This window comes from Oryza glaberrima, chromosome 3 (genome assembly GCF_000147395.1).
Source record: "Oryza glaberrima chromosome 3, OglaRS2, whole genome shotgun sequence".
Classification (NCBI taxonomy): Eukaryota; Viridiplantae; Streptophyta; class Magnoliopsida; order Poales; family Poaceae; genus Oryza; species Oryza glaberrima.
Window position 1 is genome coordinate 31,981,267 of NC_068328.1, and position 8,345 is coordinate 31,989,611.

The window sequence follows — 8,345 nt, forward strand, 5'->3', positions numbered from 1 at the left end:
ATCCAACCCAACAGAACAACTGTTCCCAATCTTTTTGTGGGTGTTTCACTTAGCCTTGTCAGAAGGTAGGGTTGTATATTAAAGTGTAGTTCAGGGTCCAGGCCCTAAAGTTTTAAGGGCACCATATCTACCTCATCTATTAACTACCCTACAGGTCCCAGGGTCTAAACTTTTAAATGGGCATTCAATCTAACTCATGTAAATATCCAAATAAAGCCTTCAAAAGGAGCACGAAAATGAACATGAAATCAGTACGAAAACAGAGCATAGAATTGAACATAGTGCTGATTTTTCTTATATCTACATCAGTGGAAATGTCTAGAGCAGATGACAAAAGATTCCCAGAGCAACCAGCATGAAGACGGAAATGTCCTCAGTAAAAACTCATTACCAAACTTAAAAGTAGCAAAAGGAATTTGGCAAGAATGCGTACCTAAGCAACACGTGTCATGTGCATTTGTCCAAGTTTCGTACAGCATGTCCATGTCAGTTCAATTGAGTTCACAGGTACCGGCTATCAGTATCTGTGGCTGTTCCATGAGCCCAAAGTAGAAGAGGACTTGACATGGCTGGAGACGGTACCAGAACCACAATTTGCGGTGGGGCAATCACGGGACCAGTGCCCGCTCTTACCACACTTGAAACACGCATCGGGAGAGCTTGCAGAAGTAAATGTTCTCCCACCTTTGTCAGGATAAGGATCTGAAGATTGATTTGGGCAGTCCTTTGCCCAATGGTTCTCTTGCCCGCATTTGAAGCAGGCGGAGGAGCTCCTCTTGCTGGGAATTTGGCCACTTGAAGCAACATCAGTATGATATTGTGTTGAAGCTTGCAGTGGAGCAGCTGTCCTAAGCTGTTGTTCATCACACCACTTGAAATAGCCGCAAGAGCTACCTCCCTGGAGATATGTCCCGATCGTACATTAAGAAAGAGATATGAAATGCCCTAGTTTCGAAAAAAATGCATACAAGAATATAACAATAATGAAAAAGGTAAAACAGAACAAGTGATGATATCATATCCTAGCATCAATTGCTATCCACAAAGGTGCAGATAGAAATAAGTGCTCCACTAGAACAAAAGGATTTAACTACACATAGGAACTTACCACTATATCTCTTAAAGCAAATGCAAAAGAACATTTTGGTATGAAGAGCAAACAAGACATAGAATTGTAACAATAAAATACGAAGTTGCAAGGGTAAGAAGAGCGCACTGTTAACATTAGAATTACTACGGGTTTTGGACATAAAGCATTAAAAGTAGGACATTGAGTCCAGCTATGGGGTCACACCAAATGCATCAACCAATCAGTGGAAACTGGGGAGAATTTATATTGAGCGTATTTAAACTAGTAAGCAAACTATCATCATCATCAAGAATAATCGTGTTAACCAGCCCTGGAACCAAGTTGAACCAAAACTAAATCAGCTGGCTAGCTGCTGTCTTCTAAACCAAGTCTTAAATGGACGTATTTGGGTATTTCAAATGGCAGAACAGGTGGAGAAACAAGCAGTTGGATAACAGTTTGTATAATGTAATAAATATTATAAGACGGCTACATGTTACTCACAACTGCTTTTCAGCAACACCTTCATACTAAGCATGGCAGCACACAACACAACAGCCGCAAACTGATCCAAAAAATCTTAGTTCACGAATGCACTGTGCAACTGTAACCATCATACTGTCCACATCTTCTAGACTAACATAAGGTGAGCGGTATTTTGGTCCTATTCACAAGATAAACAGTTCAAAATTCCCATGGTACAATCCAAAGCACTAAAGTAACTTCCATCTGTAGGTACTATAGTTATTGATGATAATCATACTGGGCCTAGCAAATGACGCACTCATTTAGCAAGAATGAGACAGCTGTAGATAATCAACACAGTACCAGAACTCATTTTATAGGGGATATCAGCATAATATTGTACAGTAAAACAACTTTCCCTGCTTTGTTGGGTGAGGAAAGAAGAGAGGAAGAGAGAGGGTGGGAGGATAAACAGGGTCATGAATGAACCTGATTAGCTGGGCAACGATAAAACTGCCTTCCAACATTCTTTCCAGTCTTTGTGGTGAGAATTAAGCAAGCTCCAGCACCACAGGGGCAAAGCATATGCGCAACTGATGTATCTGACTGAAAAACAGTATTGCTACTGACATTTGCAGGACCTGGAGATGGGTTATCACACCACTCAAAGTAGTTGCAACCTCCATTGTCCTAATGGCAATAAAAATAACATAAAAGAAATAAATAAAAAAAATAGGAAAAGCAAAAAAGTAAAGGAGAAAAAGTAACTAGACAACTAGTTATCTGGCCTAAGAAATAAAATGACCGGTTTAGATTAACCACATGTAATTCCAAGCACACTGTATCAGCCGACACGACAGAAATCCTTTATTGGCTGGCATATTCTACCAAAGGTTACACAAGGCATCAGCCACATGAACACCAGAGTATGATCATGCAGTGTAAGGCTTTGGAGGTGCAACGGTACATGCATACACATCAGAAATATTAAACAATGATTACGTATTAAGGATACAAAGTAGTTATGCATGAATGCATGTGGAGCTGATGTGCATCCCATGTTCCAACTGAATAGAAGTTCCCCCATCAAGACAGATGATCGAGTAATAATGTGGTCAAGTAGTGATTGGTGAAACAGAACTTCATAGCCTCTCCAAATCAATACTCCCTCCGTACTCATAAAGGAAGTCGTTTAGGACAGCGACACGGTCTCCAAAACACAACTTTGACTTCTTATTTCTATAAAAATATTTATTTAAAAGTGATATATGTATACTTTTATGAAAGTATTTTTCAGGACAAATCTATTCATATAACTTTTGCCTTTTCAAACTCAATAACTTGAGAGTTATTTATGATTTATATTCCCAAGGTTTGACTTAAACATTGTCCTAAACGACTTCCTTTACGAGTATGGAGGGAGTATTTCAGAATGACCTGGTGGCTTTAGATCAACATTTTTGTTTACTGCCTTCGATATGCAATCAAATTCATAACCTCTTGTTTAGAGCACAACAGGCTTGTCTCATAAAAATAGTAACAAATAATATACACTTGCTCTCAAGGTCTAAAACTTATCAGTTGATAGGAGAAAAGGAATAAAATATACACCATTAGTTTTGTGGTTAGTCCAAATTATAACAGTTTAGGTTGAAAAAAAATGAATCGTGCCAAAAATAAAATTTCAAAATAATTGAATTTTCAGATCTAAGAATAAGAGTCCATGTCAAACTCAGTCTAGGTATGACTATAATTCGTAATAGATATAACATAAAGTAAATGGATATAAGCTGGCTGTATAAGACTCACATATATAGCATTCAACTGCAGAATTGCATGGAAACCCAGGTAGTTATTATACTATTAAAACTAACTCAAAAGAAGCCACAACGTTCATTCTCAGCGGCTAGAATTTACACGCTAATCATAGAAAATAAGAAAAACCTATGCTACTAACCTTGGTGGGTCTGTATTAATGGTGTAGATTGACATGATATATTAGATCACTGCTACAGATGTTAACTGTATAATATATACAATTGTATTTTCAGAATAAATAAACAGGTGTTCTATAGCAAACACAATTCTACTTTCAATAAATTACAATCAAACTCCACTCAGTTGCACAGGAAATTTGTCTAGTCCTAGTACAATTGGTTGACCGGTCTCTCTAATTAGATTACACTCCACAAAACAACAGTACCACGCTGAACTGGCCTTAAGACAACAGAATGGGAAATTATACTAAGGCAGAGACACATACCATGTTTATGGTTTTTTTAATAGTTATCATGTTTATGGTTTCATATCGCAAATATGTATCACCATTCTGATTAGAAGTCTGAGATGTGCTAAGATATTTTAAAGTATGATTTCAATCATATACAGATGTGCCACGATAAATAAAGATCACCAGAGTGGGGAACACTGACCAATAAGCCAGCAAGCCTCACTAACGGCAACGGTATAATCAGTTTATCACTTTGACAATTTGGCACAACATAATGAAAAACTAAACCCCCTAGAGGTCTCATATCCCCTCTACATAATTGCAAGTGTGTCTAGGCTCTATGTTTTTATTAAGTGGGATCCAATGTGTTGCGAACCATCGTTATCAGACCACATAGATTTGAAGCGATACTACCCAATTACAGTACAGGGTGATGGGATTCGTAATGCTCACCCGCATGGGGCACCTGTAGAACTTGCGGCCCGGATTCCTGGGCGTGTTGGATGTGAGCACTAGGCAACTCCCGGCGCCGCAGGGGCAAGCCTTCTCCTCCACCGCCCCACCCGCGTCCCCATACCCACCACCCCCTCCTCCGCTTCCACCAAAGGCCCCGCCTCCTCCTCCGCCGCCAGTAGCTGGCACGGATTGCGGGCATTCTCTTGCCCAGTGGCTGGAGTCCCCGCACTTGAAGCACGCGCCGCCCCTCGCGACCTGCGCGCCGCCGCTGCCGCTGCCGCTACCTGGGGTGGCTAGGGTTTGGGACCCACCGGGACGCTTGCGCGCCTGGCTCAGCGTCTCCTGCTGCTGCTTCCAGGCGGAGCTGTGGCTTCCCTTGAGCGCGGCCAGGTAGGGCCCCTCGGGGACGGCGGCGGGGGCAGGAGTGGCCGAAGTCGGTGACGAGGAGGTCGACGAGGTCATGGAGAGGCGGCGGCGCTTGGAGGAGTCGGAGGAGGCCAGCGCCGCTTCCTCCGTGGCCGCTACGGCGAGGAGGAAGGCCTCGTCCTCCTCCTCGTCGGGGAAGGACATGATCGTCGGAGCGAGCGCGCCGCGTCGCCGGTTGGGGTTTCGGGAAGCGGAGGCGGCGGCGCGGTTTCGAATTTTTTTGGGGAGATTTTGCCGGGGAAGGCGAAGCGAAATGGTGCCGCGTGGCGTGCGACGCGCGTTGCCGCCTTGGGAAATGGAGGGATAGGCGGTGTTGCCTTTCCATTCTTTTTTTTTCTTTTCTTTCTTTTTTCCGGTGTAGTGGGCTGCAATACAGATGGGCTATCGGCCCATCTGTGAAGGCGTGCAAATTCTCCTATCTTTTCTGTAGAATTTTGTGAAGTTGGTCAAATGATTTGGTTTAAGATTTCAAAGTGAAAATGTCGAGATAGCTTGGAAATGTGTACATTCAGAATTTACGATTTCACATAGATCTGTGTCCCATGATTGGAACGTATACAAGATTCTGACAAGTTCACAAGCTAACTCGATAATCCAGTTCAAAGAAGAGAAGCACCGCGCTTTTGAAAATGTGGATGAATTACTCGATGAAAAAAAAAAACTACACATTCCAAAGCTTGCAGCAATTATTCTCCAGGAAAGACGGTAAAGAGTAGACACCAGTTTGGGAATAGTGATATACTAATCTCTGCAAAAGCAAGAAATGAAGAAATTATTGTTAGCTTTAAATTTAGAAAATGTGAAGGAGAAGATGTGATATCAGAAAATCTCACACTGTACCTTTTGCAAGCGAGTGGAGAGAGTGCTAATCAGTAGTTGGAGCAAATTTATACAAGAAAATCAAGTTACAGAAACATTGACAACAACGAACACTCTTCCCTGGTTGACATAACTGAATATGGTCTTGATCTAATTCAGCAATCACAACAAACAGAATAGCACAAAGAGCTAATGCCCTGACTATGGCATCTGCCAATCACAACTATCTAATTTCTCGCAATTGATCGATTGTCATACTGCTTACTACCAAGACAGACAGCACCAAAACAAACTATGATCTCCCTGCCAAGAAAAAAAAAACAAAAACAAACAAACAAAAAAGCTAGGATTATCTAAATTAGTTAAGGCGCAATATAAACAACTAATGTTCATCCGATTGTGTAGATGTTAAAACAGGACAAGTACTTCAACAGAGAAATTTAAGTTAAATAATCCACTGGTGCATGCAAACGAAAGCTTGATTCTCATTCTGGAAACTGACAATTGCACGCATAATGTTACACAAAAAGTTTCCAGCAATGGAAATCATGTTATCTGTTTTGTAACTCTACCACATTAACCAAACAAACACCATAAAACATTTGCCAGCCAAGAAGTGAAGACCTCAGCCTAAGGAAATGTAGTGCATCCAGTTATCTCCATGCCATAAAAAGGGAGATACTGAGTTACGACAACTGTAAAAGTGCAATACCAACCATGAGGCATAAGCATGGACATAAATATAGGAGCCATTGACAATTAAAATTCAAATCAGCAACAAGTTGCAGCATACTTGGTGAATTTTATATGTAAAAAGTATGGACAAAATCAAATTCAGCAATCTATGCCCTTTTAAGAAAGGTGATTGAGATTTGCAATGATTTGATGAAAAGATTGTGAGTAAGTGGTGGCTAAATGATATAGTTGGACTTTACAAAGGCTTGATGTAAATGTGGCTTTGCAGTGCCGTCAGTGCGTACTACTGTGCACAAACCAAAATGACTTGCAGAGATCAGATAAAATGATAATGCAATTTAATTTCATCAGTCACCAACCTGTTTGTACACCCTCCTGTCTTTCTACACAAATATTCCTAACAAGCAGCCATATACTTCCAAGAGTAGAATCCCCCTTGGTATTATCACGAAAATCATACTGCATATGCCCTCATTTTTTCTGACCAGGCAAAGTTCTAGCTTTCTATGACAAAATTGGAGCAGAATTTGCACCCTCAGAATCCTCAATCTGCTCATGATCTTTATGCTTCGACGGAAAAGGTTTCCCACTCCGCCGGCACCTTATGATCTCCCGCGACTCCTCCATCAACCCTGCATACTTCCTCCGCACCACCAGCATGGGATGTTCTTCAATTGCAGTGTCTCCCCGAGCCAGGTATGCCTCTTTGAGGACAACAAAGCATGTTTTCTCCTTCAACAACAAGTAGAAAACATGCGGATGCCGCTCAAACACACGGTGAAACTTCTGTGGCAGCCCCAGGTGCTGCCTGAGGCAAAGTAACCGCCTCCTCTCGGCAGAGCATGTCACGAACAGACTAAGAAGCTCATGAAGCACCCCGACCACCCGCTTCTCCGAAACATCGCTGCCGTGATCAATGCCGCTGAAATCCTCATAGGGAGAGACATAAGGCAGCTTCTGAAACCCCTCCAGCCATGCCTCGATCTTCTGCTTCAGCCGGAGCCCCTTTGACTGGAAGAGGGGGATCGGCACCGTCTCCATGGACCCAAATCTCCTTATGGCATCCATTTGGAGCACTGATTTTGGCATTTCTTGGTGTTCCCCATTATCAATGAGCACAAGCTCCCTCCCATCATCCTCCTCCTCACGGCAAACACTGTCTCCAATGGTGAGAATCCGGAATCCGTCTTGCGCGATGTCATAGTCCCGGCATCTGAAGTAGTCCTCCGGGAGGCCGAGGTGCCAGAGCATGCCCTGCGCGGCGCGGAGCGGGAGGCGGCGGCGCGGGGCCATGAGGAGGAGGCGGCCGAGGCGGGAGGTGATGTCCGCGCGCCGCGCGGCGAAGACCTCCCGCTCCTCCTGCAGGAGGCCGGCGGCGGAGCCCGAGAGGCGGAACCAGGGGTGGTTGTGCTCCGGCCCGACGGACTCCACGAAGGCGGCGGGGAACCGCCGCAGGAAGGAGATGACGCGGCGGTCGGGGACCTCGAGCGGGATGCGAAGCTTGGAGACCGCGGAGACGGGGGTCGGCGACGGCGAGAGGAGGCCGGCGAGGGACACGAGCGGGCGGAGGTCCCGCGCCTGGGACAGCACGGGGACGGCGTCGAAGGAGGCGTCCTTCTTCCATCGCATCTTCACGTCCACGTACGCCATGGACCGGACGAGGACGGCGAGGGGTGGGAGGAGCCGCGCCTCCCGCCGCCGTATCGCGAGGGGCCTCATGTTGGAGAAGAAGAAGAGATGGACAGAGACGCAGCCCGTCTAGAGAAGGCTCGTACCCGCGGGAGCCGGTGTCCGCCGACCAGGTATCTCGCCGGAATCGTCGCCGGCGGCGGGTTGGGAGGCCGGCGGTGGGAGTGGAGAAGACAGCGTGGAAGGGTTAGGGGTTAGCGGGCTGTTCAGAATGTGTTTCCTGTTGGGCTATTGGGTCTATTGGGCCGTAGTCGATTCTGACGGCTAAAGATAAATAAGTTCACTTTTGGTCCCTAATTTGTCGCCCGGTCTAAAATTCGTCTTAAACCACAGTAGCATGTATAGACCGTCCCGAACTCGCAAATCCGTATCAACTTTCGTCCCAAGGCAATATAGTTCTTGGTTTCGTTCTACGTGGCGCTTTGACTCCAGTTAGCTGTGCTAAGTCAACATGGGACCCCCGTGAGCCCCACATATCAGCATCCACCTCTTCCC

General features: G+C 44.8%; 2 protein-coding genes across 3 annotated transcripts; both read right to left on the reverse strand.

Annotated features, from left to right (window-relative positions):
* Positions 1–248: 248 nt before the first annotated feature.
* LOC127766521 (uncharacterized) lies at positions 249–5,069 on the reverse strand. Of its 2 annotated transcripts, XM_052291581.1 has the most exons (3): positions 4,218–5,066; positions 2,024–2,224; positions 249–898 (listed from the first exon to the last, which is right to left on the reverse strand). In XM_052291581.1, the coding sequence occupies exons 1-3, from the start codon at positions 4,788–4,790 to the stop codon at positions 518–520; spliced, it is 1,155 nt and encodes a 384-aa protein (XP_052147541.1). In that variant the 5' UTR covers positions 4,791–5,066; the 3' UTR covers positions 249–517. The 2 variants fall into 2 exon arrangements, with proteins under 2 accessions (XP_052147541.1, XP_052147542.1); XM_052291582.1 differs by lacking the exon at positions 2,024–2,224 and having other exon boundaries at positions 4,218–5,069.
* A 29-nt stretch (positions 5,070–5,098) lies between these two features.
* Positions 5,099–7,995, reverse strand: LOC127766520 (protein WHAT'S THIS FACTOR 9, mitochondrial). The gene has a single exon (XM_052291580.1). It carries the CDS (start codon positions 7,878–7,880, stop codon positions 6,666–6,668), a length of 1,215 nt encoding a protein of 404 aa, XP_052147540.1. The 5' UTR covers positions 7,881–7,995; the 3' UTR covers positions 5,099–6,665.
* Positions 7,996–8,345: the final 350 nt, after the last annotated feature.

Excerpts from the sequence above, each read along its gene's own strand:
- LOC127766521 (XM_052291581.1), bottom strand. The coding sequence starts at position 4,790 with ATGTCCTTCCCCGACGAGGAGGAGGACGAGGCCTTCCTCCTCGCCGTA. Across the intron at positions 2,225-4,217 it reads TCTACAGGTGCCCCATGCGG|GACAATGGAGGTTGCAACTA; the intron begins GTGAGCATTACG and ends TATTGCCATTAG. Across the intron at positions 899-2,023 it reads ATCGTTGCCCAGCTAATCAG|GGAGGTAGCTCTTGCGGCTA; the intron begins GTTCATTCATGA and ends ACATATCTCCAG.
- LOC127766520 (XM_052291580.1), bottom strand. The coding sequence starts at position 7,880 with ATGAGGCCCCTCGCGATACGGCGGCGGGAGGCGCGGCTCCTCCCACCC.